The following is a 19,755-nucleotide window of genomic DNA, read 5'->3' as shown; positions in this document are numbered from 1 at the left end:
TTCTGGTGCACTGTTTTCTTATGCCCAGGAACTAAAACGCAAATATTTATCATTTCGTGCTTTATGTGGCATCAAAGAAAGAGTCATCCCAACTGTTTCCCTTAGCTGATGGTTCTCAGCCCAAGGGGCTATGAATGCTCAGAGGGCCTTTTCACAGAAGTTTACATGGGAAGGAAAGCACGAGCGCACATGACCAAAGACTCACTGAAGAAGTATTGTATGGTGTACTACAATAAGATTAATTTGCAAAAATCTCTTTGGACCTCATATACACTATACGTACACTGTCTATATACCATGTTCTTTCAGTGCAGAAAGCAAGCAACGATAAAAGCAAAACGTTCCATAAACACCGGAAAAACACTTTTCTGTTGTTTTTAGTGGCGTGAAAATGTGTAACCACTGATAACAACTGTTTTTTAAGATATTGAAAACACTGAAAAAAAACCACCAGAATTTACCAAAAATAGAAACTGAAAACAGGACAGCCTAATTACAACATAGGCGTCCTTTTCATAGGATCGTAAGGGATGTGCGTGTCTGGTTGTTTGCTTGAGTGCGCTCTCCTAGGCTAGAGAGGTACTGCACTAAAAGCTGGAAACTTTCCAGCTTCTTTTAAACCCGGTATAATCTCAAGTGCTTCATCTCAAGTGCTTCTCGTGGTGTGAAAAGAAGCTGGAAACGCAATACTTTTGAATTATTTTTAAGAGGTTACTGCTATGTGAGTAATCTCATGCCAATAGATACTTGTCCTGCAAGTTAACAATTACGCGGCATTCTTTCTGAGCCTGGAGCTACAATGAAGGAATCTTTCAAATTCCCTTGAGGTCTCTTCTCGTGGCAAGGTTGTATAGGCTGACAAGTGTATAAAACCCTCAGGGTCAGGATATAATTTTTTTGAGGCAAGTCGTCCTCCCGTAGGAAAGCTTGGTTCCCAGACTTTGGTTACAATCATCCTTCACCTAGCATTACCTTTCAACTCGTATGCTGAAAAAACAGCGCCATTGTCCTCCCCTCAGCAGGAAATGGAAGAGTGAACAATCAGACAGACAGACTCAAACACAACGGCTCAAGCAGATGTGCACATACACGCACACAGGACAGACACATGCAAACGCGACGCAGCAGCCACAGACGGTGGTGGTCAGGTGGTTTTGGCATGCAGCTTGCTGAAAATCAAAATACAATGAAAACCTACAGCACCGCTCTCACCTGAAGCATATTTGGGTGTGATTGTAGCAACATATTTACATAGTTTTCACTAGGCCATAAGAAATATAAACCTCCTAAGGGGTTCTCACTGATACACCTGGTCCTTTTAACCAACAAAGAAGAGATTGGCACAGAAGCTGTAATATCAAGAAAACATATTTATTAACCTCAGATGAGGGCGACTATGTCACACAGTACTCTCAGGCCACTGTAGGAGGCATTCTAAGGAGTACAGAGAACAGGGGCCTTATATATGCATAGGTTACATAGTCAGCATAAAACCAAGGGGAGGTCCTGGCACATAACAGCATGTTTACTGACCAATATGGCTATACAAAATGTCCTTGCTCAACAAAGTGGGAGGAGAGACATTTCTCCTTACATCAGCAAGAATGGTCTGACAATTCTATACTAGGAGCAGGTGCATTCTATCAGCTAGGCGTTTCTGAGCATGTGCAATGCTCTGGAAGAGGGAGAAAGCACATGGCTAAGATGGCTGCCAAGTACAAAATGGCGTTCAGCTCATGCTAACAGCGATCCCTGCAATCTTTAACAATACCACTCACCCCTCTAATGTGAAGTGAAGCTACTTCTCCAACCAGCACCAATGGGATGGCTGTGCAAAAGAGGTTCTCTGTGCAAAACAGGTTATCTGTCAGCTATTGGGACAGCTCAGGGAGAGGTGCGCAAAGAAGACCCAGTGGAAACACGAGGCACTGTTACACTGCATTCATCTGTCGGTCGGGTCTACTCGTTTCTCCCCCTCCTTCCTTTTCACTTTCTCGTTGCACCTCTCCCTCTCTTCTGTGACTCACTCCACTTATCGATTGCTGAACTTTGCTTTTACCTGACATTGTTATCAGGTGTGTTGGTCGACTTAAAATGAACCAAGACTGCAGCCCAGAGAATGCACTGATATGTAAAAGCAAAGTCCAGGAACGTGGTGTGCAGGGCGCTATCTGGTTTCAACAGATCAAGGTTCAGTTTAGGAAAGACTGCGAGTGGACATCACCATGTACATGATTTAGATAACCTACCATCTCAGCAGAGTGAGCGAGTCACCTTATCACAAATCTCTACCTATTTTTCCTTTTTTCGTCCCACCTTTGTTTGCTTGGTGCATGAAGATGCAAGACTTACTTATCACAAATCTCTACCTATTTTTCCTTTTTTCGTCCCACCTTTGTTTGCTTGGTGCATGAAGATGCAAGACTTATATACATATTTTTCCCATTTGGTCGTTATTGTGAATGTAAATAACAATAAAGCATACTTGCAAACTGTGACTACATGCCTGCCTTTCTTAATATTTCTCTTCATAACTATGCAATTGTATACGCTTAACGGGAGTCTGGTCTCTCACAATTGGCGATTTGTATAGGTTCACTGGAAAGTCCACAAAGTTGTCCCTGTCCCCCCAGAAATTTAGTGGCTCCTATGCCATTGCAGGATGTGCTTTGTTTCAGGACCCCGAGAGCGGGAGGCTCTTGGCCCAGGGGTCCAGAAACATGTTTGGGGATGGCAGCCGGTGAGCAGCCACTCAATCATGACACTATAGTCAGGTCGTTTTTCAAGGGACATCTCTAAGATGCCCTCCACGTGCATTTTATATATAAAATCCACACTGCATCAGTGTGGGTTTAATGGGCTAAGACGTTTGATACCAAACTTCTCAGGCTTCAGTTAAACCATCATGGAGCTGTGGAGTTCGGGGTGCCAAACTTCCAGCCCATGGTCTAACATGGCTTTACTGCACTTACAATACCTGTGAATGGCACAGGTACTGTAGAAGCCCAGGGCCCATGCCACTGTGCCATCACCTGGGGTATAGTGCACCCTGCCTTAGGGCTGAAAGGCCAGCTAGAGGGTGACTGACCTATGCCACAGTGTTTTGGTGGGCATGAAACCCACGGATGTGTGTCATGTCCACTTGTGGTTAAAGAGTCTCCCCGTGGCCCACAGACAGCACTGGCAGTGTGTATGAGTCAGCGGAGGAGTCTCTGAGGGTGGCCAAATATATGCCTCAGCCCTCAGAGACTGTTTCTGGGTACAAGGCCCTTGGTGCCCCTTCCACCTTTTACAAGGGACATATATGTAGGCCAGGGGAGTGCCAATGTGGGAGCAAAGGTACAGTTTGGGGGAAAGAACACAGGTCCTGGGTACTTGATTGGCAGGAACCCAGGCCACACTTAGACAAGAAGCACCAAACATCAGGCAAAAAGTGGTGGACAACCATGCAAAAAGGGGCACTTCCCTATACCCAATCGTTTGGATTTATAAGACACACTTTAGAGGTGATTTATTGAATATAAAAATAGTTTTAATTATATTTTAAAAGCTGTTTTCTTTACCATGCAGTAGTTTTAAGCTTTAGCCCAGCAAAAGCACTATGATGCTGCCTGAAACCATTGTCCTCTGGGAGAAGGGTCATTAACTCTCAGTCAGAAATGTGTATTGAGTATCTGGAGTGGGGCTGCATTACCGCCTGGTCCTTACCCAGTTTTGGCTCAGGCAGCTCTAATTTCACTTTGCAAATCTTGTTTTTCACGAAGATTTGGAAAATAACTTTGATTCATTTTTATAACATTTTTACAGGTAAAGATATGGAATAAAGATTGTCATCTTACCTAAGCCTGTTCATGGTAAATCTGGCCAAACCTACATAGTACAACATATTTGGAGAATTCATTCACTGTGAGGGCACACTATCCATAATAATTAATCTGCCACTTATTATATATTATGCACCCAACCCTATGGGCTTATAAGATATATGTGAAGGTGACTTATTAAAACTAGATTACTTATATGTCAAACAAACTTTTCCATGCCATGTGTCAATGCACTATTTTTTAAACTGAAACCCAGCTAGTACAAAATAATGCACCTAGCACCATAGATTGTTTACGTATTTGAAAGTGGTGTATAGAATAATCGCAGCTACATATGACATTGAACTTCCACCTCATGGGTTACATTTCTACACCAAATTACAACCTTACTGGAGAGGTAAAAACACTACTGGTTTAAACCAGCTTTATTGCACACATTTAGAGGCAGAACCCACTTTCTGTGGCACTGAATGGCAGTGTCACGCTGCACAAAGTCCTAATACCAGCAAACGTACAGTCAAGAAAAAAGGTGTAAAATTCTTTGGTGTTAGCCAACTTCACTTTGTGTCATCTTCTACCATTTGTAGTGTACTTGATCTGATGTTTTTCCTAATTCCTGTAGAATTATTTTTGGTACTACATACAAGTCCAACTAAAGACCATTTTTACCTTCTATGTATCAATACTCAAATTGTTATCAATATATCAATTTGTTTCTTTCATAGCAAGAGTACCAGTAGAATTTCTGGTACACTGAGCATTACATTTAGAAAACAGGACTCTTTAAAACTTACCACTCCAAAAAGAGATCATGAAGATGACCGCCATCCTGTGTTTTCTTTGCAAACGAATGGTAGTGTCCTAGTAAGAAGCTGCAATGAAAAAAAAGACTCCTACAGCATACTAAAAACATTTAAATTAATTTAGTTCACCCTACATATACTACATACATATACGACAAAATACCTGCCCTGTGTAAAATTGGATTCTATAATGAGGACATAAACCTTCTCAAGGTATTATAAAGATTTTAGCCCCAAGAGAAGATTTTTTGGTACTGGAGGCAGATACTACTTGTGGTCAAGTTGCTGCACCAAAATTGATTTGGGGTCATTCATATCATTATAGATCTATTCATTATAGATTCATTTGTATCAGAATGACAAATATGTTGGAGAAAAGCCAATTTGCCACTCATTCCCCTCTAACTTGTTGTTTAACAAAAATAATGTTTTAATATGTATAATGTCTTTATTACTATGTCAATTCTCCATTTGTACAATTTTTAACTTGAATTTTTTAGGTCTTGAAATATGATTTTATGTTTAATTTTCAATAAAATACTAGAACTTTATTATATTGTTGTAGCTTAATTTCCTTGATACTACTATTCTTGACATTGATTTATGTTTCTTATGATTGCCTAGATTGTTACATACCAAGCAAATATGTTGGGGAATACATGAGATTTACATTAAACAGGAAGCAAATGGGTTATTTGGAAACTTTTTCATTTTTAAATATCTATATATACACCGTATGAACAATTTGAAGAATTTATGATTATGTAACTGAGTGCATTAAATGGCCATGTTTTATCAATGAATAGTTTATTGGAGGATTTATGCACTGACAAGATATCTACCAGTAGAATGTCCCTTCATTTTAAAAATTATTTTTAAACACCCCTAAAATTGCAGAATGCCCAGCAGACTATATTAAACCACTGTTTTATCATTTCCAAAACACAAAGGTCATTATGCTGCTCCTATAAAGTCAGTTAGCCATTCTAAATATCTTTAGTATTCAATGCTGAAGGTGGACGTTCAATATTCTTCCATCAAGCTGCTCCATATCCAGAACTGTGCGGTTCAGTAGGACCATAAACCAGTATGTAGCACATTCAAAATAGCATCATTGGTAGTCTGCATGTCTGTAACCAGTAACAGAACTTTGCTACGCCTAATCCTTGGTGATACCTTTCTTCTCACAGGAAGCAACAGTAAACTTCAACACAATTTCCTCTTTAGGCATAGGCCAGAAACACATTTAACTTTTTCAGAGTTTTTGTAAGTAATACATAAAAAATATTAAGACTAAAGACACAAACACAGAGTAGAACAATTGGTCAGGCCCAATCTACCATTGTTTTGTCTGAAGTGTCAATCACAATTTGTATCGACGCACAGGGCATTCATTCTGTGGTTTGAGTGCCAGACAATGTGACTGACAACACTTTGCCTTATGACGTACAGTAAGCAGATAGGTAATTGACTCTTTTCCAGCCACCACCCCTGCCCATAGCACACCAGCCCCACTTGCAACTATTACATGCGGGATGGGGGCAGCAGTGGGATTGCCCCACTGTGGGCAACTGCAGAAATAAAAAAATATAAAATTGAAAAAATGTAAACGCCTATTAATCAATAGGCTGAAACCTGCATGACAACAGAGGCGGGCAGGAGACTGTTCTTATCTTACAAGCAGCGTAAGTTCGATTTGCCTGCATGTCTACTTCGCCCATGCAGCTGCTCAGTCTGCATCATGCAGAACTTGGAGTACTGGCAAATATCAATATGTTTTAAACCTATCGCCATAAAACGCTTTAGTGATTCAAGGTTTCTCTGCTTCTGCACGAAGATGTCAAGTATGGTTCCCAGAAAGAAAAATGTGGTCCTTTATCCTTGTAATGTCAATTAATTTAGTGCCTTTAACAGTCTACATTTTGTGTGACTTGGTCCCACATCATTACGAAGATTATAGTGCTTTAAGCAATATATTGTTTTTCCTAGATTTTGTGCAATGTGTATGTTAAGGTCCAGCGCTCTCACAAAAACATTCTGCAGAAAATGGTTTGTCAACGCTCCTGCAATGGTGGATAATAATACAGCTAGGACAGGGTCTGCCTCTCACACATGCTAACACAGAAGATAGAGCCACATGACTGCTCTCTTCCACACCCCACTGCGCACACTGCCACCACTAGCCCTGTGCGTGAAGGGAAGAGCAAGGGACACATCCGTGGCACTACATAACTTCAAAATAAAGTCACACGATTGTGCAAGCCTTCATAGAAAGTGGAATGATACACCAATGGCATGTGATGAGGGCATAATACTCCTCATGGTGGAGCTAAAGCACACTCTTGGTGTATTTTCAGGAATTGGTGACAATAGGTTTGCGAACAGCTGAGCTATCAAGCCAGACTTAAAGATATCTGCAATGCATTGTTGCCAAGAATACTGCTTGGTGGTGTGTACTGTCGGTTAAGTGCTTTTATCGGTCTGTTGTCCGTCCATCTATCTATTCCTCAGCTTAACTTTCCAGCTGATATTTGTGCTGGGATTAAAATCGTATTGCCCTACAAATTCTTAACTTGCTATGTTGAAGAACTACTACTACAACTGCTATTACCAGTGGAAATGCTACTACTTATACTACTCTGTATTCTAGTCGTCTGGGTCTAGAGGAGCATATGGCACTAAGAGTGTATCAGGTAATAGTCAGTTCGAGTAACTTTGACTCTACAAGTTTATCTTCCTGTACGGGGAGCTGTCTAAGAGGTAAGATATATCATTCTCTCATTCTGTGGATACTGTTGCATATGTGGAATATCAAGCTGCCTTTTGAGGGCGTGCTCACACGTTTGTCTATGTTATGTTATATGGTCTCTTTTATAGCGCACGGCTACTCCAAGGAGTGTCCCGGCGCTTTGGCAAAGAGAACTGGAAAAAAGTACACAACACAGCAACTCACAGAGGGCTGAAAGAATATCATTGGGAGAAAAGTCAGGTCTATCTGTACCCCTTTTGTAGCTCTATTAAAGACTGGGGCTATATGTATTTTTTCTCTGCTCTGATTTGTCTCAGCTCTATAGACATTCTCCTCGCTGCATCACATCCACACATGCGACATGCGGGAGACCCACAGGCCTTTCTCTAATGGAAGGCACGGGTGGCTTTTGTTTTAAGTTTGAAAGTGAGGCAGATGTTATAGCCAGTTTCCGTAAGGCTACAGTGCATTGCTTAAAAGCACACAGAAGTACAGGAAGATTTATTTAGTGGTCATTCTTGCTTTGCAGGAAATGTACTTTAACATGAAAGCTCAGGTGTAATTTTTGCAAAAATATGGACATGCATTAAAACGTACATATGTAACATTTAGGTTGTAAAAGTGGAGTGCACGCATGGAGAGGTACCACACAACAGTACCCCCCCATTAACTCTCGATACACACACGGGAAAGCTCACCTTTGTAAGAGAGGGGTATAAGAACTGGTCACAGGAGTGATCACTGTCCCTTATGTGTTAAGTGAATATTAACAGACAAGTCTTCATAGAGAGTCCAAAGACTGAATGGGCAGTTTGTCTTCTTAGTGCCCAGCGACAGGCAGTGTGTGAGAAGACTGTGAGGTTATTGAAGGTTTCTATTCAGGTCACAATGTGAGCTCTTCTGAAAAAATAGGTTACCCCACAATATGACAAGAATTCCTGCTACATTCATTAACAAAACTACCCCCAGCCATAATTACCTCTTTATGGCATCAATACATACTATTCAGTATCACAACCGTGGTACCAAATAAAAAAACTTCTGTTGCCCCACCCTGTCTGGTGACTGCCAGCTCTGTGTCTCTACTGAAAAGGGGCTGGCTTTGTATTAAAGCAGCAAGAGAAGAGCACAAATTGGGATTCCAAGACAAAGGCTACAAGGCTATGATGAAGTTCTATGTTATTGTCAAACTATCCAGTTTTCAGCGTTTCTATTTTGTGGATTTCAGTGGTGTTTTCCAAACCTTTTTAAATCAATGCTTATCGGTGTTTATTCAGCTTCCTAGTTCCCAAAATAGACAAAACCTGTGTTTTTGCAGTGTTTACAAAACATGTTTTTGCAGCACTTGTTACAGGGCCTCAATTTATTTTAAAGGAGGAGGCATACAGGGTGGTGTGCAGTGTCTTACCATAAGCAATGTATCCAGTGGACTTATGTTAGACTCTTTAAACATAGAAAGTCTGTGTATCACACTCTCACTCACATCTCATTACCTGCTCTCATATCTCACTACTTCTCATACTTTGCCAGGAATATGAATGTATTGCTATATTCAAATGTTTTAATAAACACATTTCTAGACAAAGCTGGCGGTCATTCCCCTACTCCTTACTGAATATTATGACTTTGTAGAGGTGGCCTATCATGCCAACAGCATAGTACCTTCTGAAACCTTAAAATTGTTGAATTTCATCAGATTCATTTCTGACCCTGCATTCTAAGACACCTGGAACCTGCTGCTTTAACTATGCTCGCCACTGCTTCTCTGTGCTCTTAGCCGAACTACATGAAGGTGGTGCTGCTTTGTGTGGTCATTCAAAGCTGCCATCGGTCCTCACAGCAAATTTCACATTTTAAGCCAGTCCTGATCTTTTAACAGACATAACATTGTCTTCTGGTACTTGAAATATTGTTGTTAATATTGTAACTATGGGTCCAATGCTCCAGCAGTAAAGTGTATTTGGGTAAAAAGGCAGGGTAAGTTGAAGGCATCACACATAGCAATGGGACTAATTGTAGCTGTACGTTTTGGTAATATGTGGAAAGTCTTGTGTCATGTTTTCATTACTATCCCATGTGCATGGTGACAGCACTCTTTTCACAAGTGTCAACTACACCTTGCATTAAATGTTTAAAGCCTGGCGTGTTTTGTATGCGACTTTCAATTAATACTGACTTGTTTGAAAAGGTGATTGATGTATTACCGGGGTTTACCCATTCTGTGTTTATGGGTATGTTGGACTTGGCCCTTCTGGCAGGTTCACCCCTAATCTTTTTGCTTTTAGTATGTGATCTGTGTTAGTGATTTTTGGGTCTCTGCGCACTTTTTCCCTGTGTCCCAGAGTAAAGTGCGTGCGTGTAGTGAGGCTGGCCTGCCCTCCCATAGGAATGCATGGGGAATGTGTGTGTCCATGTTAGTTCCTGATGTGTGGAGAGTGCAGGCTACAGTTTGGTATGTGTGAACTCGTGAGAGAGAATGCTGCGCAATAGTATGTGCGGCGTGTATGTGTCTAGTAGGGAAGTGCCACTTCTAGACATGGATGTGTGTGTGCAGTGAGGGTGCTGGAGCGTGTTTGGCTGGAGCTGGCTGGCAAGCCTGGCTCCAGGAAGTCTGGATGGGTCTGCCCAGGAGTGAGTGGAGAGATCAGCCTGAGTAATGTGAGGGAGGGGAGCACCTGGTTCCTTGATGGGGCTGGGCTTTCCCCACACAATGCTGGCTCCGCCCCCTGTAGTGTGTCTAACGACCCTAGCCTCCCCAGTGAATGAAAGGGGTGGTTGGGCCATCAAGGGTGCTCCAAAACCAGCTGCGACTGGTTTCCCCCCACCCTGCACCCTGAGACAAAGGATTTATGAGTATAAGAAGGGGCTGTGTCCCCTTACAGTGGGTTCTCTGTTCTGTTCCAGGATCCTGCCAGAGGGGGCTGCTGCTGTTGCTGGGGCCAGGAGGACCGCCACTTGGATTGTCTCCCTGCCTGGAGACCCAGTGAGCTGGCTCTGGGCCCAGCCTTGCCCCCCTGCCTGCCTACAGACTCTTGCTGTACTTTGGGTCCCCTACAGCGCTTCCCTTTCACTGCTAAGCGCAGGGAGCGCTTTTATTTTCACAGAGACCTTCTTTGCCCTGCAAAGCGCCTGGGAGCGCTTTATCTGTGTTCATCGCGCTGGGAGCGCTCTGTGTGCCGTCAGTGCTTGAGAGCGCTTTACTTCTACCCCGAGCGCTGGGAGCGCTTTATTCGTAAAGGCCGGTGCCTACCCGGCATTGTCCCCGTCGGAGGGAGCTGACCCCGTGTATTATTTAATTCAAGGGAGCCTACCCCTCGGTTCATTTAGCCCCTGCCTCTAGTGCCTGGACGGGCCGCCGGGATGCCCGCGACGACCCGGAAGTGGTTGGCCGGCCGGCCGGCCATTTGGAGCGCAGCCCGGCCGGAAGTCCCGCCCCGCAGCCGCGGAGCGAGAAGGAGCCTGGAGCAGCTGTCCTGACTTCAGCGAGGCCCCGGAGAGTAGGGCCTCGCCCGCTTGCCGTCGCCGCTGGCTGGGGAAGAAGTCTCCATCCTGCTGGAGTCCCGGTGAGTGCTGCTCCGGTTCGATAGGCTCTTGGGGGCATTGGTAATTGTTTCTGAGTCTCCCGAAAGCGACTCCAACGTGCCGGCAATTGTATTTACGAGTCCCGAGAGACTCGAGGGGCCAGGTCTTTGATTGATGAGCACGAGAGGCTCCAGCCGTTGATTCACGAGCCTGCGAGCCTCAGACTCGGCCCCATTGTTCTTTGAGCCCGAGAGGCTCCACCCCATTGTTCTTTGAGCCTCGAGAGGCTCCAGCCATTGTTCTTGAGCCCCGAGAGGCTCCACCGCCCAGTGAGGCTGCCTTCCTTTGTTTTACCAGCCCAGCGAGGCTCGAGTGCCAGTTGTTCTTTGAGCCCTGAGAGAGGCTCCCGCCCACATTTGGTTTAGAGCCCCAGAGAGGCTCCTGTGTGCCATCCTGTGTTCTTGAGCCCATGAGGCTCCAACGTTGGGCCATCAGTATTTACAACTGCCCAGCACTTTGTGGGCAGTTGCCATGTTTAGGTTTGTTCTTTGCTGCCTGCGCAGCCTGCCTTGACATTTTGGACTAAGGGCATTTCAGCCCTTGCGAGGCCAGTTGGCCTGGGGACAGTTCTAGTGTTGTGCTATATGCACCCTGCACAATTTAAGGTTTACTTTCTTATGTGATTCCTGCGCAAATGTTCTACCTGCACCTCTGAATGTGTTTTATGCCTCATGTGCAATGTGTTTTATGTTTTATCCCCTTTGCTAAAAGTGACCTGCTTAGAGGATTGTTTACGTTTTATTACCTTTGCTAAAAGTGACCTGCTTAGGTGATTGTTTATGTTTTCTTCCCCTTTGCTAAAAGTGACCTGCTTAGAGGATTGTTTACGTTTTATTACCTTTGCTAAATGTGACTTGCTTAGGTGATTGCTTTTCTTCCCCTTTGCTAAAAGTGTCCTGCTTAGAGGATTGTTCTAGGTTTCCTTCCCTTTGCTGAATGTGACTTGCTTAGGTGATTGTTTTCCTTCCATAGGTCCTGATGATAAGGTCCTAGTTCCCTGCGTGATTTTCCCACAGTAGTTAGGGTTGCGTAGGAGGTATTTACCCTTTACCAGTAGTTACTGGTTGTGTGCTACATTTACTATTTTTAATGCTATAGTCATTATATGTCTCTGTGCTAAGTGTTATACCTACAAGTATTATTTCTAAAAAGTGCATACCCCTGACAGTGGTCCAGGTGGCCCTGTCCTGTACATAATCCCTTGTAAATTCTGCCCGTGCCTGTTGGCACATTGTAAAGTGTGTGTCTTATCTAATGTGTTTTTATTATAATACAAAGGCTATTTTTATATAACCTTGTGTGGAGTTTCCTTTGTGGTGGGCCTAGGGTGTTGTTGCTGGGGTGCGCGCGCAAACGCTTTACACATCGCCTCCGAGATTGGCCTTGCTGCTCGCGTCACGTTACCTAGAGGGTGAGCAGGGGTTGTCTTGGTGTGTAACTCCCTTGCCCTGACTTTAGAAATGGTGATCCCTGACTGACCTTGGCGTGAGCATTGGCCGGCCGGGGGTCCCGTGTCTAACAGGGTACATGTGATATTACATATTGGAGAAGAATCTTATGAGACAGCCATTTCACCAATCAGTGAAAGAACTGAACACTGGCAAAAGATTAAATATGATTTTAATATTCCCACATTCTCTGCAGTGTATAAAATAATTAGATCAGACCAACAACATGCTTCTGATTCAAGCACGTACAACTGGAGGAAACAAAAGGAAGAAACAATATTTTAGTTACATCCCTTAACAGCCAAATTCAAGCAGAATAATCATAGACCAGTCTTTATTGCTGCTACCTTGCATAACAAAGTTAAATCGTGCTGGCACCTTCAGAAAGAAATAAAAATGACTCATTCTTTCTAACTTTCCATTCTTTAAAAGGCATTATTGTGATTGTGCAGGTGTTAATCAGTGTTCATATGTTTACACTGATGAGGACTGTTTCCCATTCTGCGAGGGTCTATCAATTAATATAGATTTAAACCTAAAACAGGAGAGCCTAGTTATTGTCCAGTGCAACTTAACAGACGTGATGCCTTGCAGATTGCGTTTTAGAACAACTCTTTACAAACGAAACCAACTAGGGCCGTACTGTATAGGCCTCCTTACTATCATTTGAGTGTACTACTGAATGTTGACACCAGCAATATTGGGGCACACTAATAATGAAGATAGAAAGAATATCGAAGGACAAAATTTCTAAAGAGAAGTGCATATAGTGAAGTATAGATTTACTATTACTAACTCCATATTCACTACCCTGAAGATATAAATACTGCAGTGGGACATATATGCGGAGTTAGCACTAGAAAATATAGATGTACTTACCTGTCGATATTCTATTTTCGATATTCTGTCCCATCAATATTATTGGTTGCATATTCAGGGGGACACACCCTTTCATTTTATCTCACTGCACAAATGTAATCTCCATTGTACGGAGACAACAGCAAACTGGTTGACTGAGTCCTAATAATTGGCTGAGAAGATGTTAATAATAATTAGTTTGTTATATTATTAATGAAAGGCTGCTGTAAAGAATAGATACTTAACAATTTAGAAAATCTATAATAAAGGTGGATATTCTTGTCTGTGCATGCACACTGGTGCTAACGTTTCCTCATATGTTGGAACTCGGTTCTGGACTGGCCTAGAGTGGGAACTTAACTTTCCGTTTTGTCAGCTATTCTCATGACTGAACCGTGTTCATGGGGAGCCCCAGCAAATTGACCGGTCTGTACTGATGCACTGTTTTGACTGGGACATACATGCTGTGTGGGGCCCCACACAGATTCAATGTGTGCTTCTCTGTGTGAAGCAGTAGGCAGCAGGGGACACAGGTGCTTTTTTTCTCATCTTTCACGTGACCTCATTGCAAATTCTTTACTTAATAGAAAATCAGTAATTACTCGTACCCAAGTTGTGTGTTGGCTGAGGGCAGATGTTGGAGGAGAAGCAAAGCCAGCTTATATATTGCTACACTTCTCCAGACTGAGCAGTCCTTTAGCGGACATAAAGATATATGCTTTTTATGTCACTACACTAGTTGTCAAGAGAAAAAAACAATATCACAAAGTGATTTTGATTTTCTTAAACCCCATAAACTGTAGGACTGTTCAGTATGTCGGTCTGTGTGTGATTTACATTAACTCTAGCCGCCTACATGGCATAACATAGAAAAGGAGTACACTGTCGTCTTTTGCACATAATAATAGGTCTTTATTACTACCACAACAGAGAACATGTTACAAATGGTAGATGAACGAAAGAATAAGGTAGGACCTACATTGATGCAGCCTTATGCTTTGCAGGGTACTTGCAGCCTTTGCAGTTAGTGGTAACTCACTGAGCTAGTATGCCATAGACTTTATCTAGTGAACCGCAGGTTACACAATGATCTCTGAGGGGCGTGGTGTAAAAAAATCAATAGGTCTTGCCTGTTACAACACACTGGCCAGACTCCAGCTGCACAACCATTCAGTAAAGCACAGTAAATCTATAGACAGCCAACTGGAAACAAATACACGAACTCTCTCCTCCGCACCTTAAATAACTCCTACAATCCTGACTTCAACAGCATCTGGGCTCACCTGTCCCTGGGGGGTCCTGGGATGTGGTCGAACTTCATGTGAATGTATTTCAGATAACAGCAGTACAGCAGGAAGGCGAAGGCTGCAACAGACAGAACAACGAGCAGGAGCCAGGAAATTAAACCCCACGCGTCCATTTCTAACAACAGAAACAGCTCTCAGGTCTGCAGCTGGATAATCTTTCGTGCAACGGAGAGATCTGTGTCCTGGACCGGAAGGAGGTTCGTTCACATGTAGTTCACTAAAAGTGGAACACGCGTACTAATTAGTTAATCGGAGCTACACGTGAGATTTTTGCGTTGTTTTGCTCTGTTCAAAGCTGTTTTCAGTCCGTGCAGAAACTGAATCAAAGAAACTATTGTCTGAATCGAGAGAGGAAGGCCGGCCAAGAGGTTTTGGCCGCTGGTTTAGGGGGCGGAGTTTGCAGCCCAACAACATTCTTCCATGGGAAAAACCTGCCTCGAATTTCTCCCCGCAGCCCTGCTGCGTGAGATGTCAGAAGGGTCGGGCTGACCGAGGCAACCGAACGATGCCCCGTCTGGCATGCATTTTCCTACACAAACCTGCACTGCAACTGCAGCCTACAGATGAATTTGGCCTGGAAGTAGTGGTGCTGGACACGGAGGGACTTTTAAAGGCATGAGTAAAGTGAGCTCTGGTCCAGGGCCCCAGACTTTCAGGGGTGGGGCTGATACATCTAGTGCTGTTCTGTAGAGTCGTGCCTTGAATATTTCTTCAACATATTGTTTTAAACAGCTTTTCCTTTAATTTAATTGTAATGTGGGTGATGTTTAGAAGTCTATTACAGACATTTTGCAGAGACATGTTTTTGTTTTTCAACACTATGGAACATTCATTGAGAAAAGTTTATTTTAGATAAAACCAGTGTCGTATTCCCAGACCCAGGAGAACACGCAGGACACGATAGTGTTGTACAGGTATGTCTTTATTCTTTTCCCTTACAGCATATGCATATCACGACCTCATGCTTCGAGGTCCAGCATTAGAATGTCCTCTCCCCACCCCTTGACCGGATGTGGTGTCCGGTGTCCCCTCGCCCCTGCGCTGCCCCAGGGTCCTAGTGCCCTTGTCCTGGACAGGACATCTCCCCCCCTGTTGCAAACAAACATTTTTGAGAAAGGAAAGAGAGAGAGAGAGAGAGAGAGAGAGAGAGAGAGAGAGAGAGAGAGAGAGATGTTGTTCGATGGCCCAGAGGCCTCTTCTTTTACACCTCTTCAATTAGTCTCTTTCGTTCCATGTGCTTCCTTCTTGATCGCTGTTTTCTGATATCCGCTTGAGCTTCTTCCTTTTGTGTGCCTTTCTATAGTTCTTGCTTTGACCTTTCCGCTTCTCTTGCGTCTGCCTTGGTGACATGCGAAAGGTGCCCTGTGACGTGACACTGGCCAAACTGCCGCCTTTGCCACCCGTTCTTTTGCTTTTGTCATTTTCAATTTGCCTCCGGGGATCTCGTTGCTCCATTTCCTCGCTTGTCCTTCTTTGACCATCGCAATGCCTCCTTTCTTTCTTTTCCGTTTCGTCGCATGTCTTCCTTTTTTCTCCTGAGCCTTTGTTGTTGCGTTTGCTGTTTGAGCTCTTACAGCAGTGTCTTCTTGTTCCACGCTTTTTCATTTCTTGTGTGTGATAGTCTCACTCTTCTTCATTCTCTCATTTCCACCACCTGTCTTCTTTTTTGTTGATGTTGTGTCACCTTTGCTACCAGTTCTATTTCGTTGCCATCTGAATTTGGCTTTCTGCGCTGTCCCCGGTCAGCATGTGCTGCGTCGTCCTCGGCCGTCATAGCAAGTCTGGTCTCTTTCAATTCTTTGTGGTGCTCTTCAGTCTACGTGACACGTTTTCCTTTGTTTGTTAGCCCCTTCGGTGGGGTGCTTGTGATGGTATCATCTTCTTCCAGTCTTTCAGTTGCCATAAGACCCATCATTTGCGTTGTGACGTTGCTCAACAGGCACGGCGCTGTTTCTTCTGTGAACTTTCCTCGCTCCGGTGGGGTGCTTGTGATGGCATCATCTTCTTCCAGTCTTTCAGTTGCCATAAGACCCATCATTTGCGTTGTGACGTTGCTCAACAGGCACGGCGCTGTTTCTTCTGTGAACTTTCCTCGCTCCATTTCTTTTGCGTCTGCTGTCGCTCTAGCCTCCGCTCTTGCTAGGGCCAGGATGTTTTCTAGTGATGTTGGCTCTTTTAGTATCTTTGCACGGAAGCTCCTTGCACGGCATCCTTCTATTATTCGCAATCTTATTGCTTGTGTGTTGTCAAATTTGTCAAATTCACAATGCGTTACAAGTTTCCTCAGCCTGGTCGCAAAGTCATCTGGTGTTTCGCCTATTTGTTGAGACGCAGTTGCGAAATTGTATCTTTCAAGATCAATATTTCTTTGCCGGTCAAATTTCATTGTTAAACATTTCTTTAGTTTTTTATAAGTAGTTGTTTCCTTTGTTGGTAGCGTCACTAGGAGGTCCCCAATGTCATCGCCTGCATAATTTAGTAATAGACCCAGTTTCTTTGCCTCTGTCACATCAGTCTCCTCCATGTATCTCTCCAGATGTCTGATCCAATTCTCCAACCTTATTCCTACTTGTGGCTCCGACAAGTTGAATGGTGGTGGTTTTCTGTATTGTGCACTTTGTCTTTCTGGCTTGGGGTCTGTCATTTCTTCTTTTCTATGCTCTTCTTGACACTCTTTCGTGCGCGCTTCCTGGTATTCTTTTGTTGTTTCCCGTGCTCTTTCTGGCACTCTTCTGTTTCCTGTGCTCTTCTTGGCACTCTTCTATTCTCCGTGCTCTTCCGGCACTCTTCTATTCTCTGTGCTCTTCCTGGCACTTTTTTTTTAGTTTTTTTTGTTGTTATTTCTTCTATTGTCTTTTTCTTTTGTTGTTTCCCGTGCTCTTTCTGGCACCCTTCTGTGTCCTGTGCTCTTCCTGGCACTCTTCTATTCTCCGTGCTCTTCCTGGCACTCTTTTTTTTTTTTTTTTCTTGTTATGTCTTCTATTGTCTTTTTCTTTTGTTGTTTCCCGTGCTCTTTCTGGCACTCTTCTGTTTCCTGTGCTCTTCTTGGCACTCTTCTATTCTCCGTGCTCTTCCGGCACTCTTCTATTCTCCGTGCTCTTCCTGGCACTCTTTTTTTTTTTTTGTTTTTTTTTTTTTGTTATTTCTTCTATTGTCTTTTTCTTTGCTTTGTCCCGTGCTCTTTCTGGCACTCTTCTGTTTTCTGTGCTCTGCACTTTGTCGTCTTTATTTTCTCTTATGTGTCTTTATTTTCCTTTCTTTCCTTTTACTTGTTGTCTTTTTCTCTTATTCACTGTTTTTTGTCTTCGCTTGCACTTTATTAGCGCTCAATTCCTTTAGTTCGATTCTCTTATTCGTCTTTGTCAGCCTTTGTTCCGTCTTTGTTTTCTTCTTTGTCTGTGCTTTGTTCTCTTGTATCTTCTTTATTTGCACCTGTTCGTTGTGCTGTCACCTTCTTTTCTGTTCTTTGTTCTATTGCTCCTTGTTCAACCCTTATTTTCTTATTTTGCCTCTTTTTGCCTTTGCATATGCTTGTTTGGGCCTTTTCCTTAATTTCCTTTCTTTTCTTTCTTTTGTCCTTTATTTTGCCTCGTTTTGCCTTTGCATATCCTTGTTTGTGCCTTTATCTTAATCTCCTTTCTTTTCTTTCCTTTGTCCTTTTACTTGTTGTCTTTTTCTCTTATTCACTGTTTTTGTCTTCGCTTGTGCTTTATTAGCGCTCAATTCCTTTAGTTCGATTCTCTTATTCGTCCTTGTCACCCTTTGTTCTTTCTTTATTTTCTTCTTTGTCTGTGCTTTGTTCTCTTGTATCTTCTTTATTTGCACCTGTTCGTTGTGCTGTCACCTTCTTTTCTGTTCTTTGTTCTCTTGTTCCTTGTTCAACCCTTATTTCCTTATTCTGCCTCTTTTTGCCTTTGCATATGCTTGTTTGTGCCTTTTTCTTTATTTCCTTTCTTTTCTTTCCTTTGTCCTTTATTTCTTGTGCTTTATTGCTTTGTCCTTTATTTCTTGTGCTTTATTGTGAAGTTCTTTATTTTCAGGACAACCAGGACGCCACAAATGAGAAATGGATCGGGGTTACAAAGATTACTTGCAATAATGTCAGTGAGCTGCAGCTGCTGTATATTCTAATATTGAAAACATGTAACTATTCTTGAACGTTAAATATAGAATATGGTGTGCCTGTGCACTTTCAGTGACCTGGCTGAAGAGGGCATGAAAGAGTTGAAGATCCTGAATCAAAGCTGATCCAATCTGGGGCCCCCAAATTACATTTGGACCAGGACCCCGAAACCCTTAAAATGTCCTTGGTGCTGGAATGGTTTTAGGAATGGGGATGCCAACATCAGTGTTACATCACTGAATTAATAGGGATTGTGAAAAATGTAAAAGTCAGACAAAGAGATGTAGCGAATAAGCCAAGCCCAATCGAAAGGAGAGCAAGGCCGGACTGGAAACCACAACCGGCCCTGGCAAAGTTTTCGCCCCCCCCACTTTGGAGGTGCAACCGAGCTCTTTGCCGGGCTGCTTTTCGGGCGATTTTGGTACAGGGTCGATTTTGCAGAAACGGCCCTGTAACAAAAATGACCCCCAGGGGCCCAAACCTGGCCCCCACCCTTGCGGTGCACCGGTGGATTGCCCGGTGCCCGCTATGGCCAGTCCGGCCCTGAAGGAGAGTGGTGTTGTTTGTAGCAGTGTATTTTTAGATCCACCCATATACGTCACAGAAGCATAATATATACGTGCACTTAGTAAAATATATCTACTGTGTTCTTTAACCCTATTATTATAAAGTAAAGCACCAAACATACTGCTGGAGAGCATTCACTGTAGAAATTAGTTCTACTGCCTTCATTATAACATTACAAATTGTAGTTTTCATTTACATTTATACTTCTGTATTTCGAGTTATACTGCTTTTACTGAAATGTTATCATTATGTACTTATGTAGTCACTCATTAATGATTTGAATGTATTTTATAATTGAAGGAGCATATATATAATGATGTGTTCACTGTGTACACTTACTTTTTATTAAGTTGGCTTAACCAAAGGTCTTAAGCATTTGGGTTTCAATGTTTAACCTTCTATGTGAAAGTTTTGCATGCATTACAATGTTCTTTCTTTTGCAGGTGCGTTCACACGATTTCATACTTAGTGGAAAACATATTGAGTATTAGAGA

The 19,755-nt window shown here is 42.9% G+C and overlaps 1 protein-coding gene across 2 annotated transcripts in view; it reads right to left on the bottom strand.

Annotated features, from left to right (window-relative positions):
* Positions 1–14,956, bottom strand: part of LOC144781360 (cholesterol 24-hydroxylase-like) — a 256,024-nt gene extending 241,068 nt beyond the window's left edge. The window contains exons 1-2 of one of the 2 annotated variants that reach the window (XM_078660149.1): positions 14,548–14,956; positions 4,619–4,696 (exon numbers count right to left, since the gene is read on the bottom strand). In XM_078660149.1, coding sequence (XP_078516275.1) covers positions 4,619–4,696; positions 14,548–14,684 — 215 coding nt within the window. In that variant the 5' untranslated portion in view covers positions 14,685–14,956. The remainder of the gene's footprint in view (positions 1–4,618; positions 4,697–14,547) is intronic. The other variant, XM_078660150.1, reaches the window with a different exon arrangement.
* Between the last annotated feature and the right edge of the window lie 4,799 nt (positions 14,957–19,755).

Source organism: Lissotriton helveticus, chromosome 9 (genome assembly GCF_964261635.1).
Source record: "Lissotriton helveticus chromosome 9, aLisHel1.1, whole genome shotgun sequence".
NCBI lineage: Eukaryota > Metazoa > Chordata > Amphibia > Caudata > Salamandridae > Lissotriton > Lissotriton helveticus.
The sequence above is the reverse complement of the archived record's forward strand: the minus strand, read 5'-3'. Positions and strand labels throughout refer to the sequence as shown.